Below are 21,651 nucleotides of genomic sequence, written 5' to 3'. Positions count from 1 at the left end.
GTAATGAATTTGCACAACTATATCTGAGATAATTTATCCTGAATTATGCAATAATGTGCAAAAATAAATAATGTTTTAAATAAAACAAATCTAGTTACTTTGTGTGGGAAAGAGAATGTTCAAAAATATTTCAACATCTTTGTGTTTCCCATTAGTCTCTCTTGGATCATGGAAAAATGTAAACTTCAGAGCCCATAAGTTCTTAGCCTACTTTAACTCTGTGTGATTCTCTATTCCACATAGAGTTCAGTGTCTTTCTTGTATTCCTGTACTTGCTCATGGTCTATTATAAAGTTTACCAGTCATTGATCAATACTTCTGTTCTGGTGTCATAAACAGGCATGGCCTTTTCTGCTCAATGTTTATGTAAGGAGGCATTGTCAGAATGGCTAAAGGCGGCAGTAAATACTAATGCTGCAGTAACCAGAAGTTCCACAGCTACAGTGAATCAGCTTAGTAAGAAAGAGATACAAGTCTCATGAGTAAACAGCCAGAAAATATTTCCACTGGAAGAGCTTCATAATCTGGTTTGGATTGTTTCTCTGAAGAAGCAGTTTCAAGGCCATAGTTCTTTCTAAACAGTATCTAATGATTCACATATTACATTAATATGTATTATGGTTTTGTTATTGCAACTTAGAGATCTGAACTGAAAATCTGATTAAGATATTATTTTATTTTGTATATTCCTGGACATTATATTACAATAGCAGCAGAGATTCAAACAATTCATTACTTGTGATAATGCTTTTACTGTTACTAATAAAAGGACAAATAAATTGACTTCTAAAATGCACAAATTCTGAAAGAAAATGGAAATTCAATACCTAATATAAAACTCAATAAAAAATCTGAGTTGGTGTCACTCTGGCAGTTTAGCTCAGATACAAACAGATTGCTGTTTTTCTCTACAATTGCAAGTAGAAAACTTTTAAGATTATATACGTGTTAGCAAGGGGAGAGTTAATCCTTTGAGAACAAAAGTTTCATCCATAACAATGTTTTGTTTAAACTTCAAGTTATGTGTACTCAAAATTGGACTTAATGCTCACAGATACAATTCTACACGTAAACAGCAAATTGTATAAACAACTCGCTCTTTATTAGCCAAACTGACCGTTTTATAGAAACAAGCCAATGTATATATATATATGTATACATGTACACATATGTTTGTGTTTGCATACACACATATGCATGAAAGTGTTCCCAGAATTGCTACTGGAAGCTTGTCCCTTAACATACCCTAAAACTGTATTTGCTCTTTTGAAACCGTGGAATTTATCTTTTTTTAATATAGTGCATTATAGAATATATACACCAAAAAAAGAAGGAAACTGCTCCCACAATGCTCCACAGACGTTTTCATGTCCTCAGCTTCTGAAACATTTAAGATTATTAACTTGCTGGCAGGGTCCCGAGGAATTTTAAGGCATCTGTGCCTGTGCTATTTATTTTAAGCTCTGTCTTCCAATGTTATGAAATCAGCAAACTCTCTTGACTTTCTTAGTAATTCCATTTCATGTGGTTCTGGCTTTCGGGCAGATTCAAGAATGACATAATCGTCTTTTCCTACCCACAGGTTTTGGACCGTTGCCATTGGTTACACCCTTCCGAGTACTGTGCAACATGAATCTTTGCCTGATCCCATATGCCCATAAATGGAAGACAGCCCAGCACAGACAACTAAAACACAATTTCTTGGCTTTCTGTCGATCACCACCATAGGTAGAGTAAGGCTTCTTTGGGATTTTTCCTATCAGTTAATATTACTTAGGCTACAGTGCAGGAATGTCAGTCCAACGTCATGCTGTTTTAAAAGGAAGTGGCTAATTTCCCAATAAACTTTACTCCTATTACTGAAGGGAAAGCAAATATCTTGAATGTAGTAGCAGCGAATAAACAAACTCTGCAAAGTCCTTCTTTTGTATTTTTTACTGGGCCATTTATGCAAATGCACTCAAAAAGTACAGAATTCTTCACTTTTGTAAAAATACCTAGAACTTGGCTAGTATGTACTCATAAGCACTATCACAATCGTACTTTGTATTATTATCAGTACTGGATTCAAGTATCAAGCTCTACAGCAACAGGTTAAACATTATGGAGAAAAGGCACTTTCCAGACTTTGTTATCAACATTAGAGAATTAGAAGCAATTTACAGTCCTGTCCCACTGCCCAGTCTCACAAAGACTCTCCTGACTTCCCTGAAGATGATGAGAGTGTTTGTATTCATAAGAAATATGGCATGTTAACACAGCATAGAAAGTAAGGCCTCCAGCTATGCATAGTGCAATGCTCAGGTGAGAGCAGGATGCAGAATGCCCTGCCCTAGACCCAAATTCAGAGTTTCAGAGAAAGAAGTATTCCTCAGCCCTTGGAAAGTGTAATGTGTGCAGTGTAATGGCACAGCTCAGTCTGCCCTGGTCTTTCGCTCTGGACTCACTGGTCCCTGCAGCAGTTCTGAGAAGACAGTGCCTTTATGTGCCTGTCTGGTCCACACCGGACAGCACAGGGAGATACACCTATCCTTCCCCACGTACTTTCTATCTAAGTGTAAATACTGTTTTGTCCTGCAGATTAGCTCTAATGACAACTTGATCTGTATGCCTCTGCCACCAAAAATATCTAGTAAAAAACATCATTTATTTCCCAAGGACACTCATTTGCAGGATTTGTCTCCAGCAGATCTTCTCTTTACAGTTATGCTTTTCATGCTTGGTCAAATTTTTATGTACTGCACAGTATCATGGCTACTTGGACCTCTTAAACTCACAACTACTGAGTCATTGCTCCAGGTCAGCTTCAGGGCAATGACTTATTAGTTAGCAATTATGTTGCTGCTTTAAGAGCTGGCACTGAACTGCCAGGCAAATAAAAAAAACATGCATCATGCCCAAGGAAGCACTAGTCCATGTCCAGAAGAAATGGAGAAGAATGCATCAAGTTATCACCATAAAAATAAATAACCTAACCTGAAAAGATAAAGAAATCCTGACTTCTGATTTCTTTCTCTTCTTGGGCAATGAGTCAATTCTGGAAAAAACAACTGGGCAATGTGAGGCAATGACTTGTCATCAGGATGTGCAGTCTAAAGATAGATGAGGAGAAGTGAGAAGAGCAGAGTTCTCATGGGACTTTTTTTCATGACCTCTTGTATCTCCATTTGGCCCTCTTCTAAGTTCAGTTCTCAGAGCTGAGAGTCATGCCTTTTTCTCAGTCACAGTAGTGTCTGATAATCCGTTTGAAGAGGTATCTAGCAGTAAGAAAACTGGGAGATAAGCTAGAAAATGAGACAAATTGATCGTGACAGTCACCAGAGTGGAATTTACTGCAAAAGGAATTCCATGTGAAATGGATCCAGAGGATTATTTCTTTCTCTAGGCTCTGTTCACAGTGCAAACTACAGTAGTATTTTGTTTCTGTGATAGAAATTACCTGGTCAATAAGTTACAACTTTTTAACAACGGGATAATACAAAAATCCTATAAAATCCTACTTTGGTACTAGCAAAAAGGTCAAGGCACTCTAAAACATGTCCTCTCAAGGCAACAGTTAAGTTTTAGGAAGCTTTTACAAATATGTCTGCCCTTTGCTGACAGAATAAAATAAAAGATTATTTAGATGGCCAAGCTCTTAAAATTTTACTAAGTATCTTTAACTCTGCCTATAATAAGATTTATTTCTTCTAGTAATGCAATTATTGTTAATAGCTGATATTAAGAAAGAAAATCTGTTTTAGCTGCAGTGGAATTGTAGTTATTTAAAACATTAAATTCACCCATCCACATTAACATCGTCATGAAACATTTTAGTTTCTCATAATGACAAACAATACCATTACACAAGCACTTTCAAAAATATTTTAAAATCTTATACACCCTGTATTTTTTTACTATACATAAAGACAAGAGTAGCTATGAAAGTATTCAACTTCTGGGATTATCTCATGTCAAGAAGATAACAGATATTTCTCTAGAAAGATGTTAGGAGTCTTTTCTAAAGAGATAGGTAGAAGGTATATGTCATGATAGACTATATCAGTCGACATTTTATTTCTGGAACGGATGAAGGCTAAGAATCCAAAGTGCTTATCCAACCAACAACCTTACCTGTAGGAGAATACTTGGGGCAAGTCGTCAGCTAGAATCATCACCCCGCAGTGGTCAATCTTAATGGAAAACCAGAGCCTGTATTTCTGGCTAGTGCTGAGCACGCAGCAAAAACGTTTTCTGTGCTGAGTTTAACAACACTCACTTCCTTAGTAGGTCTGCTTTTCGATAATATTCAAAAAAAATGTTGTCAAGAATGTTGCAAAAACAAAACGTACACTTATTTAGCAGCATATTCACACAAAGCTAAAGCTGAATTTCTTTTTTAAACTAGTGGCAATAAAGGACAACTCTGTGAGTTAATCAATAGACAGAAAATATCAGATTATCCACCCACACATCAAAACAACCTGTACTGAAAGTAGTACATTGTAACAAGTGACTCATGACAAATTGTACTCCATACTGGACAGGTAAAAACTGTGTTTCTCAAATGAATTATTATTGTTAAAGCCATGTTCTCCTCACTCTGTTTTTAAATCTCCCCCACGTCCAGTGCAAACACCCCTGTATTTAAAAGAGCTGAATTTAGTCCTCAGATTCCAAAAGATCAAAATAAAATAAAACAAAATAAGCCTTTGGAAATGCTAGCATTTTAGTATTCATAATCAAAAAGACAAATTCCTGTGCCAGATATGTTTCAGCAGGTAGATGTAATGGCAGTTTCCATCTATGTATTAAGTGCTTACATATCTCTGTTCCCATTTAAATTTGCAATAAGACTTTTGATGACTTGAATGAGGGAAGTAAGATTAATCCAGCCTAATGTACTGAAAATCCTGTTGCTAATTTTCAAACAGTGTAACAGAAGGAATATTCATGGTACCTATATATTACTACATTATTTATTGTACCATTTGGTTATTTTTCATCTCATTTCACTGGTGACATGGAAGTGCCTGCACTGTGTTGAGCTGCAGCTGACATTTAAATGATGCTTTTAAATCACGTAAGATTTCTTATTTAAACATGAACTTGAAAGTTTGGAAAAAATGAAAATTAAATAAGTCTATGAGTTAAATCAATTTTACTGTCAGTTTTTGCCTCATGCAAAATTTTTTACAGACTATCTCTCAGTTAGAAACAAGACTGCTTCATTCATTCATGGGCAATACTTTGGCTCCATGTGCATTTATATAAGTAAGAAGAATTTTGGACCTCCTTTCTATTACATCAATAAGCTTTTCAATTCCTTTTCTGCCTCCTTGGCTCTCCCAGTATATTTTGTCAAGGAACAAAGACTGAAGCAACTTCTCACGTAAGCGGTGGCTCTTCAGCACCGAAACTGCAGATTCAGGGAATCTGGAAAAGCACAAAGAAATTCATCAGCTTTGCCATCACTCCAAATTGTAATATTTATGTTGAGGTTTAGCAATCAATTCTATGAATACAGACTGCAACTCAGCAAAGGAAGACCATGCATGCCTAACCATATGCATGTTAATTGTATCTTTTACAGCAGTGGGATTACTCATACATACATATATCTTTATAGATGATCTAGACGTAGGGATTGAGTGCACCCTCAGTAAATTTCCCACCCACCAAGCTTGGTGGGAGTGTCGATCTGCAGGAGGGTAGGAAGACCCTACAGAGGGATTTGGACAGGTTAGATAGATGGGCCGAGACCAACGACATGAGGTTCAACAAGAACAAGTGCCGGGTCTTACACTTCGGCCACAACAACCCCATGCAGCGCTACAGGCTGGGGGAAGAGTGGTTAGAAAGCGGCCCGGTGGAAAGAGACCTGGGGGTGCTGATCGACAGTCAGCTAAACATGAGGCAGCAGTGTGCCCAGGTGGCCAAGAAGGTCAATGGCATCCTGTCCACTATTAAGAATAGTGTAGCCAGCCGGTCTAGGGAAGTGATCATCCCTCTGTACTCGGCACTGGTGAGGCTGCACCTTGAATACTGTGTCCAGTTCTGGGCCCCGCATTTCAAGAAAGATGTTGAGGTGTTGGAGCAAGTCCAGAGGAGGGCAACCAAGCTGGTGAAGGGTCTGGAGGGTCTGGCCTACGAGGAACAGCTGAGGGAGCTGGGGTTGTTTAGCCTGGAGAAGAGAAGGCTCAGAGGTGACCTTATTGCAGTCTACAGCTACCTGAAGGGAGGTTGTAGTGAAGTGGGAGTTGGCCTCTTCTCCCAGGCAACTAGCAATAGAACAAGAGGACATAGCCTCAAGCTTTGCCAGGGGAGGTTCAGGTTGGACATTAGGAAGAATTTCTTTTCAGAAAGGGTTATTAGACATTGGAATGGGCTGCCCAGGGAGGTGGTGGAGTCACCATCTCTGGATGTGTTTAAGAAAAGACTGGACATGGCACTTAGTGCCATGGTCTAGTTGACATGGTGGTGTCAGGGCAATGGTTGGACTCGATGATCCCAGAGGTGTCTTCCAACCTGATTGGTTCTGTGATTCTGTGATTCTGTGATTTTTAGACACATCCTGTTAATGTCTTGGGCCAATGATATCTATTCCAGTAACTTAGTGTCTCATGCTCAAACTGGGAAGAAATTATTAATTTTTACAAAATTAATAACTTAAAACTTACTCCTTGATTCCTTGCAGTATTTTGAAGTCAAGATTGTCCTCGTTTCTGTCAAAGAAACCCTTATTGTCTATAAAGGCCAAGTGCCTTTGGTCGTGCCTTCTCTGAACTATGTGTGTCAGGTCAACAGCATCCTGATCACTACATTTCAGCTTCAGTCCTTGCTGCATGCAGGAATCCTCCTTGAGAGGTTTGAATCCACAGCAGTTTCTGTCTAGTCGATTATAGATCTAAAACAAAAAGTACAGCAGAGTGCCAAGTGAAAACAGTATCAAAGCATTTGGGGCAAAGTGTCACTGTAAGACATTGCTCACTAACACAGCTGACAGGGAAGCAAGCTCAGAACAAGGATAAAGTCAGCAGCGAAACGGCATTGAAGACTTGGTCATGTACTGTTAGAAGCAATTTCCTAGACTGCATATTTTATCCATTTTACAGCCATGACTTGTTATGTCAGTAGAAATTCTTTGAAAATAATGGAACGATAACACTGTGTAACTGAAATAACAAGATGGTGAACACAATTCCATTTTTTTCAGAAGGCTGTAGTTTTTTGTATTTTCTCTGCTGGAGAACAATAGAAACAGAACTGCCTGACACACGCAGAGGGTCTCCATTTTGTGGGACCTATTAGAATAACAGTGCACAAAATAATTGAAAAGATTAGTAAGGGGCACAGCAAGCCATCAGAAGCTACAAAATGCAAGAATGAAAAGTGCATTTATAATCACAGAGCAGCCTCCCTGAGTTGCACTGTGGTATATACTTTAATGACATGATGGTCTAGGGTATTTTTTCCCATGCGAACCCTTGCTTATTCGACACAGAGCACTTAGCTGGAAGGAATACCTCTGGTCTAACTTTAGCAGTGTAAATGTTAAGCGCCTCTTCTGACTTAGTCATTTATGTTCTCTTTCATAAACAATGATAAGAATGAGGCACTCCCAGAGCAAACGATGCCATTTTAGGATAACCATCTAATACAGGAAGGATAAATCACTCCTTGAAAGTGCTTCTACCCCTGTTGACTAGGTGAGAGTAAATACACAACATTGCCAAGGCCCTGAGTACACAGAGGCCTTAATTCCCCTAAGCACCCTCACCTGAGACCTCCACACTCACTCCCTTTGCCTGTGGGCCCAGGAGCCCTATTTAAGCTCAAGCCTGGCACCTCAGCTCTCCTTTGAGCCCTTTGGGGGCTGGGATGTGTGTGTCTGTCTCTCTCTGTATCTGCTGCTTGTCCTACTACCCGATGCTCCTGGATTGCTGCCTGGGGTTCCTGCTCGTTGGCCTTGGAGCTGGCTTGCCACTTTTCCTGTGCCTGATGCTCACTGGGCTATCAATGAGTCCTGTGGTTTTCACCATCTTTCCTGCTGGGCTGCCTCTCCTGCTGCTGGCCCTGCCTGTCCTGCCTGCTGTAGGGCTGCCCTGGGTTCCATCTCACCTCCCCAGGGAGCAGCCTTGCTCCTGATGACAGATGCTTATGGAGTGGAAGTCTGGTCTGGTGCATCTAAGGCTTGATGAGTTGCTTATCAAAGGTAAATCGTTCTTTCTGTCCTTGCTTGTTACATGCTGCTAACTTTTCAAACTGCTCTAAGCATAAAAGCATTAATGCTCACATAAGCCTTCTAAAATTACAGTTTTGTTTTTTGTGGCAACCCAGTGAAATGAACTGTTAGGACTCTTCTCCTGATGTAGAACTATGTTGTATGTTGAAAAGGCCTCCTAATTTTATTCATCAAATGAAAGTCTGAGAGTTGTCTTGTTTTTTCTTGAGTATGTAGTACTGTTGCTACCGGTCTTGGTGGCAGTGTTTGTTTTCAACTGTGAAAATACTGTGGAAGGGAATAGATTTCTCTTCTTTCTCCTTTCATGAGCAGTGTTCAGCATCTGCAGGCACTAGAGTCCCTCTTGATTGCAGTGTTCTAGCTCATGGGCTCTCTCATTCAAATCATCCAAAGGCTTTGCCAAAAAGTGAAGCAGAGGCATTCCAGACAGACTCCTTTGATGTATAGCCCTAATTCCTCTGCATCACACTTCATTACATGGATTAAATAGACAAGGAGATCACTCCCTTACAGGTAGCCTCTTCATAATATCTTACATCATTCCAGTGTTAAGACAGAATGATGGTACACTCTGGAATTGATGCTGCGACTTTAATAGTTTAGCATTGTTTTTTGTCATATATTTATGTACATGAGAGATCCAAACACCCAAAATTAAAGAAGCCATTTTACATTTAATATCCTTATTTTACTTGAGTTCTTGCAGGAGGCAAGTGAAGGTCAGCTATAAGCTTTTTTCAGCCTGCCCCTATGTTTCATAGCACTTGAAACCAGAGATTAGGAACATCTATTATGGGCACCAAAGCCATTCTTCTGAGGGAAGTATGTTTAATAGAGAATACTTTTCACGATTATTCTTTATTTCTGAATGACTCATGAAGCACAGATTCCCTTCTTGGCATTTCTTCTTTTAGAGTCTTCATATTCTACTACTGATAAACTTTAAAGTTAAGTCTGAGAGCACCCAGATAAAATTTTAATCTTTAAGAACCATAAGACCCACTTTCATTCATTTTCTCATATGCATATTCTTGTCTGGTAGGCAACTGGAGGTATAAATCACTCTGATACCAGCTACTATTATAAGAGTAATTTGTTTCTTTATTTCACCTACAGTTCAATCTTGTATCTTATTTTAATTGACCTCTCCTTCTGAATAATACGAGTTCTATTATGAAGATTAAAAACTTGTCTTAGAACACCTTAAAATTAGAAATCAATACAGAACTCATGAGAATTTTTACACTGTTCAGCAATGAGACAATGGCATGAAAACCTTAACTCTGTGACACAATCTGTACTATTCCTATAGGGGCATTACTATGTTTAGGATCAGAATAATCCACATATTACTTTATACCAGTTTCTAAGGATTACTTGCTCATAGTGGGACTAAAGATGGAGTCATTAGACAAGTGACAATCTATTTTTAGAGAAGAATTGAATGCTCTGTTTAACATAAGTCTGAGAAAATGTACCTCAAAAAATTGGAAACATCCATTCATCCTAGAACAGGACTGAGAAGGACAGGGATAGGCTATGCATAAGCCAAGTCATTATTTTTATATTTCAAGAAATGTAACTGTATAAAAAGCTGAATTATATGAACAATGAAGCACAGTGCATAAAACTAGTGCTTGCTGCAGTTTTAAATAAACTCTTAAGTGCTGCAGCAGGCTTAGTCACCTGGACCTGTCTGGCAGGCAAGGACAATTAAAGTAGTGCTATATCTCAGGAAGCCATAAAATCACCTTCCAGCCTGGTAGTTCAGTTCTTATTAATATAGGGAGTGTATTAATATTCTACTACATAATTGCTGTAACTGTAGCCACACATTGATACCACTGGGCAGGGCCCTAGTTTGGTACTATTTGGAGAGCTAATGATTATGTGCAATACCTAATTGAGGAACAACAGCCATATCATTCATCATTTGCTTCTATATTCTTTCCCTACTAAGTCACTGGCTAGGGTTTTTAAAAAGAGGAAAATTACCCACTACAACTGTTATCTTGATCCAGATTTCAGATGACCAAAACCACTTAAATCACCCCTGGGGGCTGGAGATGTGCAGGAAGGACCTCACGGTAAAAAACAGTGATGTACAGTTGTGAACAAAGTCAAGAGCTATGTTTGGAGAAACAAGGACTCAAGGAGAAACAACATTCTTGCCTCAAGGTGAGGTAAAACAAGATGCCCCAAGCCTTTGCTTCCTTTCTTAGAAAATGAGTCAGTTAAGTTAGTGATCTCTTTCCCTGATTGTAAGTTGCGTTTTGGACATTTTAATCACAAGAAACAACCAGAAACAAGTTCAAACTGCACAAATACAACTCTTTCCCATTTAAAAAAAGGAAACAAACTAAAATGACTTTTCTAGGAGTCCCATGTGTGCTCACGTGACTTTTGAGGCAGATAGTTGCATTCAGTAAATGTTTTACCTGCAGAAGGAAATCAAAGAGTGCCATCTTGGACCACTCATGATGATGGATTTCAGTACAGCCCCACTCAGCTTTGGGAACTTTACCATTCTGCCAGCATTTCTGCTTCAATAGCTGCTGATATCGCCCCCAGGTTAATTTCACTGAAGAATGGGTATTATTATCTGTTGGACTCAGTGAGGAATCCCAGAGAATAACAGGACAGGCTTGACCTTCTGGGGAGGGGGGGGGGAAGAAAAAAAACCACAGATCATTGGTATAGTGCAATACTGTCAGACTTGATCATTCTTTAAACATTACCTAAGCATCAATAATACCATTTCACAGATGTGGCAGGAAAAATAGCCAGGAACTAATAACTTGACATCCTTTAGTTAATGTGGTCTTATTCCACATCTAAAACCAGACACTGCAGGAGTGGAAGAAGCATAGACATTATAAATGCCTTTGGTGTACAGAAGGCTTTCTCTGTTTGAAGCAAGAGATTAATGTAAAAAATCATATACTAAACCAGACTATTAAAAAGTTTATAGGTAGATTAAGAGCCTACAATGCCACTGTGAATCAACGATGTAATTTCCCTCTGATTCCAGTGAACTGATGATGATTTACAAGAGCTGAGAACTTGTGTCAAAGTATTTTTTCTGCATAATGGGCATAGAAACACTACAAATCCTATACTCAAAGTGGATTTATTTTGTTATCTTTAGTATTTTAAGCCTATAATGTATGATTTCACAGCTCTGAAATGATATATGAAAATACTAGAGAGTGTGAGCTTAGCATGAATAAACACCTTGACAAGTACTTTTTTTTTACCCAGATATAATATGAAACCTGTTTTGTATAGCAGCTATTTTGGCCAAATTCTTTAATTCTGCTGTGAAAGAATATTCTGCTCTCTCCTGAAACTAAGTCAAGGGCCTTAGCTTTGGTGAATTCAAGTGTTCAGAGTTCTTAGTGGGAAGAAAACTTGGCAAAGATTTTAAAATGAGCTTTCCCAGTATAAGAACTGATAAATATATTTCACTCAATATCAAGTAACAGGCATAGGCATTCCTAGCTTCTTAGGAAAGCGGAACTCTCCTTTTCGTTGCTGACGCAAGGCTGCTGCTGCCTTGAACTGTCAAGGACCCAGGACTGACTATGGCTTGTACACACACTAAACCAAAGAAGTACTTTGCATTTTTAGGTGTAGACAGAAGACCAAAATATGATATCTTTTTACAGAGAGGAGGACGCATTTAACTGCAAAGCTGCTATTTGCTAAATAGCAAGTGTCAGAGCATGTATAAATCTTTAAAATTTATTTATATTCATCTTGAAGGTCAATGAACCTTTTTCTCCAGAGGCATTCCAGACAGAATAGCACATAGAAAACAGGTATCACTACCACCAGCAAGGCAAAAGCTGCTAACGCGAATGCTCCATCTGTAAGCAGCAAGAACTGTTAAAAACAGATGTCCATACAGCTGAATCAAAAAGTGACTTGTTCAAAGGATGCTGACAACAGGTAAGAAATTATCTTTGCCCACACTTAGCAGTGAATCATCTTGTATTCACCAACAGAGCATGATAGGCCCCACACGCAATCAAGCCCAAGAGAAAACCAAAGTCTTATCCAAAACCAGAATGTACTCAAATCTTCTCTCTGCCATGGCTTGTACATACAAGGTAGTCCTTGTCAAGCTAACCCAAAGTGCAGCTCCACCACTTCTTTAACTTCCCTCCCAGTTGCCCAATGTTTCCTTAGGAACACAAAAAGTGTCTTTCCGTTAGGAACATCAATACCTCTCTTTCATTAGGATGAGTACTACCTTTATCAGCACCATGCTCCACTCTTTGCTGAAAAAAAGCACTGAGAGCTCCTGAAAAACAGGTTTCTCCTACTGAGGTGCCTGAGTAAGTATTTAGAAGATTAATTCGAGAAATCCTAGCCATTTCCCCATCTCTCTTGCTCTGGCTTAATCACCTACATTGTAGATGACTTTAGCCAAGTCAGGTCAACTATTGGATAAACTTCTATTCCAAGCCAGTTGGAGCAAGTCTATATAAGCATTGGGAATTGTCACAAAAAAAGTTCAGCTTTCTTTAGAACCAAGTCTGATCTATTATTTCTATATCTCCAATAACAGCTTATGTAACTATTCATGAATTCTTCCACAAACCAAATACATAAACAGTCTTCTAAGACAACAAACATCTCCTGTCTACCCAAAAGGAACATGATAAACAATAGTAATATAAATACTTGAAAAATATGAATAATATCTTGCCAGTCTCCATTAAGATACAAAATCATTTTTAAAAGACCAAGGCTAAATACAGGAAATGTTTGCATTTCAGAGGAAATGGGAGCAGAAAAGGTGAGCCAAAATAAAATCTTTCAACTCTGTAATACAAATTGAATTACAGGAATATGAAATAGCAGCTTCAGTAAAGAGCAGTGACTCAAATTTTTGACACTTGCAGGAAAAACACGAAGATGCTGAATTAAAGCAGATAAGGGGTCTGATTCATAGCTGCATGAGTTGGCATGACCCCACTGAAATCAGTGGAGCTCTTCTGATTTAAACCTCGTGAGGGTGGGGCTGAAGTCAACTGAACGGTGAAAAGTAAGGCCTAGCTAAGAATGAGAGCTTCCAGTCTGATACAACCAAAACTGAGGAGACTGAGCACACTTCTAAGTAAGTCCAGTGTGTTCTGTATGTGCTTCTTTTCTAATCAGCTTTATATATTAATACAAAGGGTTACTCCTTTTCTGTTGCTGCAGCTGCATTGCACTGAATCTTGCCCAAAGCTGATTAACTTCATTTTATTTTCATCTGCAATTTTAGATCTATATATCTATTTAACTATCTAAAGATGACCTGTAAAATTGTAGGAGAAAGATTTTTCAAAACTCACGTTGGAATTGGCTTCCTAGTAATTCATATAGATTTTTAAACATCAAAATATTTCTAAATATTTCTTAGGCCCTTAGGAGCTACTGGCTCAGGATATCCTAAGTTGAATAAGCTAACACAGGTGAAACCTCAGGCGTCTGAGACTAGACTACCTAAAGGTACTCAAACTGCTCCATGTGCAGTTAGGTAATGTATCACTGCATGGATTCTTCAACATAGGCATCATCTTTAGATATCCACACCCCACATCACTTTGAAAATATTCTGTATGTTTCTTAACCACAAAGATGCTCTTGCAAAAGTTACTCTTCCACCTTGTGCTCTAATTTGTTTCTACAGCATTTTTTCTAACTTCCTTGAAAGAAAATATTTTCAAACATGCCCATGGGAGCATCACTAAAAAGAGCAAATCTTTCCTGAGGTAGTTAAAGCCCTTTCTCAAACTCCTCGTTGTTCGCTGTAAAGCAGTACAGCTTACTACTGCCACATTAGAATGAAACAGTTTAGTTGCCCACATATTAGCAAGAGAAGTTAATTTAGTGTGGAAAGATGAGAGGGACTGACATATAGAGCATTACTTGAATTTTAGTGTTTAAGTTCTGAGGGAACATATAAGGGACAGAAGCAGAAAGCAAGGAGAAGTTAGGCTGTTTATTTTTCTTTGTTTTTTTTTTCTTTCTTTCTTCTGCACCTTATTTCCAATGTTTCTGTCCTGCATTCACATGGATGTCAGAATTAAGGAACGCATGAAATGTACATCAGTTACTCTCTAGACTATGGACTGCATTATTGCTTATACATGAACTTCTCTACCCAACAGAATATTGGAAATATGCCCTCTAGTACCCCTCTGAGAGGTACAACACCGGCATGATTTGTTTGTTTTTACACAAAACAGGACTGATAAGTTGAAGCATTTTAGAGCATTCTGAATGCATAAGGCAGTGTTAGGTTTTTCTTATTCTTTGCCTTGACATTACTGATTCACTTCTTTGCCTGCTTTTGCATAACCTTTGGTGGGATGGCAAGGGCAGCCTGATACAGTGCAGAGTATAACACAGAAAAAGCTATGGCTCCATTTATCACGTAGAGGCCAGTAAAACAAAATGACAAGTACAACCAGTGGAGCTATCTATCACATGTCATTCATCTATTTGCGCTACAATCATGAAAAGTGTTACTCAGTTTCTTGCATATTTTAGGGGGGAAAAAGTGGTTCTGGGCAAATAGTGGGTTCGTTCTTTAGCTGAAAAAAGCCCAACTGAATTTAGTACACCTGTGCTTATTCTTCTCAGCACAGGATAAAATATATTTAGCCAAACTTATGATATCAGAAGAGCGAGGGAGAAGAGGGGTGGTTGTCGGCATACAGTGGTTCAAGCCCTCAGCCAGTGGCGCAACAAAACTGCATAGTGATAGCTACGTATTTTGTACCAAAAGCTGAGTAAAGAGCTCAGCCTTGTTGCTGTGATCCAAGAAGCCAGAGCTCTATCTCTACAGCTGCCAGCTGCAACACAGGAGCAAGCCTGCTCCAGTCTGTGTTACTCCAGTGGTAGCTCAAGCCCTAACAAACAGTGGCATCATCCTACCCTGCAAATGCTGTTGCTGAGCTAGAGGCAATATGTGCAATCATTTTACTTAACTTCTGTGCAAATTAATTTAGGGTTCTGACACTAAGCAAGGTCACTTATGTCTCTCCTGTTCCTCAGGGTGATTAAATAATGAAGATTCTCAGTCCTGTGGTACTAATGTACCAAAACTCAGACCCACAAGGGTCAGCCTCCATTTTCTCCACAATAGACATAGGTTATTTCCTGTTGTTTTATAGGCTTATCCTTCTTTGTTTATAGGTGTTTTGGAGCTTTTGACATTTTTCATGCCTTGTAGGTAGCAATGGGAGTAAAGAATGACTGCTTGTGTATGCCCAGAATCATGCTCTTTTAGCTTGTAACACTAAACTCGAAAGGGCTTTGCCCACCTGTACTCCCCAGGCTTTTTGTGTTCAGCCAATTCATTGCAAAAATATGAGGGAAAGAGTTATCATACCTGATTTTTCTGTCCATGATGGAAAAATTAGGTAAATCATAAAAAAATTCACAGTTAACACTAGGGAAGGCAAGAGCAGCAGACAGAGGACTTGCAAACAGTACTTTGCTAGGCTTCAAAAAAAAAATAATCAGTGGGGGATTTGTGGGAACAGGGGAAACAGAACCTGTACAGGGATTTACTAAGCAATTCTTTGAAACTGCTTTTGACAAAATGAATGACAGTTTTGAAAAGCCCATTTTTTAAGATTTTAATGCTACATCAAACATGTCTTGTTAGATCACATCACAACTGAGGCAAGCTAAAGGGATGAGTTGTGGAGAGAGAGACGGCAGCCCAGAAATTGTGTGCATTCATACACACATGTACAGTCTCTAATCCTACATTGCTTGCTTTCCCATATGACTAACCATGATTCACACAAGCAGCCCTGTAAAAAACTTTACAGTGCCCACCTAATCTTAACTTAAATGCATATAGATTATAGAAATGAGCTCATTAATTATTCATATTACTTTTAAGAATATATTTTTGCTCGTTTTTCTCAACACGTTTTCCAGATCATGCCAAACACAAGCATGTAAATAGTAATGAGCTCAAGTAGATATTAGGCATCTAAGCTCCAGCATATTTCCAGGCTAAAGAAATGGAGAGAGACAAGGTACAGTAACTGTTCCAAATGCTCCGTTCACCCTTTAGCTGGAAAAAATGAAGTGAGACCAAAATAATATTATTTCTCATCACCTAGCAACACTCTTCTTGCTGTAAGAACATAGCCAGTTATGAGGAAAAGAAAATTAAAGAGGGCAGAATGACACTATGTCCCAGACAGTCCAAAGCATACTGTAAGGTGACAGACACTGAGCAACACAATGCACAATTAGCCTAATGCAGTTTTCAGAGGCTTGCAGTCTGTCATCTCCACAGCCCCACTGTGTGGAGTTCCTCCAACCGAACTACATTAATGCCTTATGACAGCTCTATAGCAATAAATCTTATTCCTAAAAATAAACTAGGCATAATGTATCTTCCATGCTCTGCAAGTATGAATAATATTCAGAAGCCTCCAAACTGTTGTTCCTCGAGATTCATTCGCATTGTTGTATAGGCTGCCAAAACGAAGGTTTACAAAGCAGGAAGAAATCAGAGATCACTGGATCCTCTTCCTGCTGTCAGACTTTAGAAAGTCATTGTTCCATTTTTTCTAAGAAACAAACTGATATAAAAATATTTTGTATAACCTAATTTCAGCAGCAAGAAAGGAACAGCAAATACATAGCTAGCTACTTTAGCAATGATTCATTAAAATGCAACATTGTCCTTCGTATCGTGATTTGTGACTATATAAAAATAGCAGTTAGGCTGAAGACATATTTAACAAGATAGCAATGTTAGAAGTAGACTTACTTCTAACTCACATTACATGTCTGTAATTTCACTAAAGAGTAAAAATCAAATTTTTAATAGAAAACTTTATACCAGTTATGTAATAGGCATATTGAGATATTTACTGTGTATATTTCTTTGTCTGCATAATATGTAGATGTGTGTAACAGACCTCAAAACATACAGCAGGTTTCACTGAAATGTAGTAATTTTTTTTATTACCAGGGGAGAGGAAAGTACTTTCTAAAAATTTTTCAGTTCCCAGAGATATTAGTACCATGAAAGCAGCATCAAGCTTCTGCAGTTAGTTCCCTTGCCTCTCTGAGTAGGTTATCTGACTAAATACAAACCCCCTTTCCTACCATCTGTTTGAGAGGTGAATTCTTGTCTCAATTTCAACATTTTTTTAAAGTCAAATTTAAAAGATGAGAAAACTTAAAAAATCAGAAATACCCATTAAATCACAGGGTGTTCTGTAATTTCTTCCACCAGTTTCACTTCAGGCAGTCTGTGAAACGTCATGCGGTCTATGGATGACTCCCTCTTTTTTTCTCATTCCAGACTCTCATGGAAGAGAAATTGTTACTGCCCTCAGCAGCTCAATGGCATTTGATCTAAACTTAGGGGCACGGCATCCTTCAAATAGGATAATTGCACTGCAGAAATTACACACAGATACCAGCTTTACTTCCCTGTAATCATGAGGTTAGTTCTCAGGCTCGCAGGAGTTAAAGGTGACTGTTGCCCTGTGGTTAACACAGGAGGGAGAAGGAAACCTCAGCACCCCACCTGCAAGCTGAAAGCCATAGGAATGTGTTACCTTGGAAGAATTCCGATCTCCTGCTTACAGAAGGTAAGCTCCTGTTCAGCCCCAAGATCCTATCCAAATGAAAGGCAAACACCTCGCTCATGTCGAGGGGTCTTTTGACAATGCCACAGTGCCCCTGGTTACAAGCAGTTCCTGTGGTGCTGGAACCCCTTGTAAATACTACTAGGACTGCTTTGTGAGAAGGTACTTCTTGGATGCTCTCTATCCGAGAATCTGCCAGCATGCGCATGTTTAGGATGTCTTCTTTGCTCAGCCAAGAGGGAGAGCTCTCGCTGTAAATCCTGATATTGCTTTCCTCTGTCTGGGGCTGTGCCTTTATAGCTCCAGCAATCCCCCCAGGTCTCCGGTGACCCCTCTCCCTGATTGCCATTCCTTTATGACGGTGTTCATCCAGTTGGTGCTTTCTCGTCTCCAGAGCTTTTGCTGCTCCCATTGCGCCCGCGGCATGTGTGGCCCTCCCCGGCTGTTGGGCAAAGGCCTCTTCCTGGGCCATAAAAGCTGCTTTTGGAAAGTGCTGCCCGTAGGACAAAGGGGTTGCATGTTTCTTCCTGAGCTTTGGCTTCACCGTGCCTCTGATATTGGCAGGCTTGCTGCGCTTGGTCCGCAGCGTGATATAAACTACATTGGGTGGCAGCAAGGTCCCATTGCTACCAAGCTGGGGTTCCTGGAAATTGGGTGGTGACAGGGTGCCATCCAGTGGGATGCCCAGAAAAGGAGTTTGGGCTGCATCTTGGAGACTTCTGGAACTGATCTTTTGGTGTCCTCCTTTGTGCTGGGGTAAAACATGACCCACTTGACTGACAAGGAATCCCAGGTAGATCACACAAGCAGTGCCCACTAGCAGATTCCTCCTTGTCCTTGGGCGCCTGCAAGTCCAGAGCCTCAGCACCCGTGGGGGGCATAGGCAGCAAATAAATAAGTTTTTGATTTTACTTGGCTGATCAAAGGTGGTCATTTCTCTAGTGAATCCACATGATGAAAACAGCACAAAGTCTTCTGTACTTTCGAGACAGGATGATGATGCATGATTTCCCTTCCCCAGTTTGTATTTCTCCTTTTCCAAATAGCTTCCAGCATGGGTGATGGACAGAGACTACTGATATGCCTTGGAATGTGTTTAGTACTAAGGATGCTGACGCTCCACCTTCTCAAGCCGTTAAATTCTTCTCAGCCACCACAGGGGAAGTGATTGGCTTCAGAGAATGAATGGAGCCAACTACGTAAGCAAAGTTTACCAACTTGTCGTCTAAAATATCTGAAGTATCTCCTTTGCAAACTGCAAAAAGAAAAGAGTAGTAGCATTTCATTTCAGTACTCACATACGGCTTCTGTGGCTCTATATTTTTAAGAGATAGAAGTTCTAGGTGAGACAGTATGCATCTAGCATTTTGTCAGGATACATCTTTCACTTTCTCATTACAGTATAAATGAAACACTAAAATAATGAAATACAGGCTCAATTTGCAATCTCAGCCAGCTGTATTCCAGCATTAGAATAAAAGCTTACAGCTAGATCATTGTCATCTTTTTCTTAAGAGACAAAGTCTTCACTAAACCTCACATTATGGAAATGTTGTAAATTATACAATATTAAGCACCAGTAACTGTAGCAGTTAAATATGCACATATTCACTACCAGAAAAATATATTAGCAGTGCCAAATTTCCTTAGTTGAATATGAATACAGTTCACATTCATAAACACACATTAAAGATGGTTTATTCTCTTCACTCTTGTGAAACCATAAACAGGATCTAGCTATAGTTTTTCAAATAAAAAGACTGGCTTATACATCCTTTTGAAGAAACAAAGAAAGAATAAGTGCATGTTGTATATATATATATATATTGCTATAAAAATATAAAATCTCTTACCTATTCAGCTTGGCACATCCTTCATTCTGGTAAAGTCCTTAGGTTAATAAAAGTAACTTAGTAAAAGCTGACGTTCTCAAAGTATTCTAGTACATATTTCAGTTTTAAGTATGGTTCAATGTTTAGGTATTTCATTGCAAGCTAAATACTGTTTGGAAGCTAACTGTACTGAGAGGTGGTTTGCATATGAACTGCTGTAAACTTACATGAACCTCATATTATTAAAAAAAAAACAACCTAAAACCACCAGCAACTTCTATTTTAAATTCTGTAATGAAAAGTCCTGTGAAGTATGTGCCTTCCAAAAGTGCATTCCAACCATTTTTAACTCCTGAGGGCCCTCTAGTGCACTGCAAGCAAACGTACTGAAGAAGTTCCCATTTTCAACTTTATTTTTAATTTAAAATAAAAAAGCACCTCTGAATTTTAGAACATTTGGGAATCATATGTTCTTGTGATGAGAAATGAAAAACAGAGAATGGCTTTTAAAATGCTGTTAACATGCTATTAAATAGCTCAGGAGTGTTTCCTATTTATGCTTTCTAAAACAAGGCATAGCATAGTCCCTATATAGATGGAAAAGTTGAGGCAGAGAGAAGTTAAGGGCTTTCACAGAGTTAACAGTGAGACACTGGCAAAGCTCTGACTTCTGACTCCTCACCTAGTTTAAGTACAAAATAATAAAATGTATATGTTCACTGTAATTCAAGCTAATGGAGATATTCCATTAATACTAAGGGGAGTAGACAGTTAAGGAATTGTTTTGTTTCAGGTGGGCCCAATCTGAATTTATAAAACTTTGTGAGTGGATTTTTTCACTAGCCATCACTTTCCTTTACTTTTTGTCTAAGTGTGCACTACCGAGTTAAGATTTCAGCATCCGTGTCCGTTACAAGAAAAAAAACTTTTTCCAAATCTGAGTTCTTGGAGGAATAGGGATTGTAAGAAATTTCTCTGGCCACTTAAGTTCTTCTATCTTTTTTTTTTTTTTTTTAGTTCAAATTTGACTGAAGGGACATATCCCAAAGACTGATTCAAAAAGCTCCAGACAAGTGTATCAATAAAGTCAGTAAAGATGTGGCTACTGCTCCTTAATGTTTTTTATACTTTAAAGAAGTTGCCAGAGATGGACGTTAGATCAGTCTTAGATGCTTGAGGGTCCCTCTGAAAGATGAAGGGCCACTAGCAAGCAGTACCAGCTTTGCAGCCATTTGACCAACTAGACACCATACATGGCTCACAGTGAGAATGGCCTCCTATATCATAATGGTACAAAGTAAGTGCAAAATATCAGCAGTTATATGGTTAAAACCAGGGTAAATAAGGGTAATTGGGTATTGCAGCCTGAGAGCAGAATTTCACCCATAGCGCACATTTACATATACATATGAAAAAAATTTTTGAAATGACTAAGATAGGCTCCCACCCTTAAGGATAAATAATGCAAAGTAAATAGATATTTTAATTACACCTCCTGGATTCTATTTTGGCTTACTACTGGTTTTGATGGCAAATAATTCAGCATGAAGCTTTTACTCAACTATATTTCTTCCAAGTGTCTTAGAATTATTTGGGGGGGTTTCACCTTGTATTGTTAATGGCACAGAGTTGCTTGAGGTGGAAACACATAAAACTGCAATAGTTGTTTTCAAATGCCCAGTTCTTGACTGTAGACAGCACCATGACCTGCCCATTACAATCAAGCAATGCCAAAACACAGTCCATTCCAGTTGCTAACAGCTTTCCTTTTCTATGACTTTTCTATTAAATCTAAAGTTTGGAATCTATACAATCTTCCTACTGCAAATCTTTGAAGATTATCCAGAGGAAATGATAAAAGGATATGGAGAATTGTTCTTCACTCCTCATTTCATTTGTAGCCTTGAAATCAAAATGTGGTGTACCCACTGATGGTACAGTGTTGACTGCTCAGTTTTTTGAGGCTTTC

The 21,651-nt window shown here is 38.8% G+C and overlaps 1 protein-coding gene across 2 annotated transcripts; it reads right to left on the bottom strand.

The window, feature by feature from the left end:
- Nucleotides 1-694: 694 nt before the first annotated feature.
- GASK1B (golgi associated kinase 1B) lies at nucleotides 695-19,053 on the bottom strand. Of its 2 annotated transcripts, none has more exons than XM_068404226.1 (4): nucleotides 17,821-19,053; nucleotides 10,663-10,877; nucleotides 6,660-6,886; nucleotides 695-5,415 (listed from the first exon to the last, which is right to left on the bottom strand). In XM_068404226.1, exons 1-4 carry the CDS (start codon nucleotides 18,782-18,784, stop codon nucleotides 5,208-5,210), a joined length of 1,614 nt encoding a protein of 537 aa, XP_068260327.1. In that variant the 5' UTR covers nucleotides 18,785-19,053; the 3' UTR covers nucleotides 695-5,207. The 2 variants fall into 2 exon arrangements, with proteins under 2 accessions (XP_068260327.1, XP_068260328.1); XM_068404227.1 differs by having other exon boundaries at nucleotides 10,663-10,874.
- Nucleotides 19,054-21,651: the final 2,598 nt, after the last annotated feature.

The sequence above is a fragment of the Nyctibius grandis genome, chromosome 6 (genome assembly GCF_013368605.1).
Source record: "Nyctibius grandis isolate bNycGra1 chromosome 6, bNycGra1.pri, whole genome shotgun sequence".
In the NCBI taxonomy this organism is placed as follows: domain Eukaryota; kingdom Metazoa; phylum Chordata; class Aves; order Nyctibiiformes; family Nyctibiidae; genus Nyctibius; species Nyctibius grandis.
Note: the sequence above shows the minus strand (reverse complement) of the source record. Positions and strands in the feature narration are given on the sequence as shown.

What these genes read in the sequence shown, in the direction of transcription:
- GASK1B (XM_068404226.1), bottom strand. Translation starts at nt 18,784, where the DNA reads ATGACCACCTTTGATCAGCCAAGTAAAATCAAAAACTTATTTATTTGC. An exon ending in TCTTTGATTTCCTTCTGCAG is followed by an intron (nt 6,887 to 10,662) that starts GTAAAACATTTA and finishes TTTTTGTTTTAG; the next exon opens with ATCTATAATCGACTAGACAG. An exon ending in ATACTGCAAGGAATCAAGGA is followed by an intron (nt 5,416 to 6,659) that starts GTAAGTTTTAAG and finishes GTGCTTTTCCAG; the next exon opens with ATTCCCTGAATCTGCAGTTT.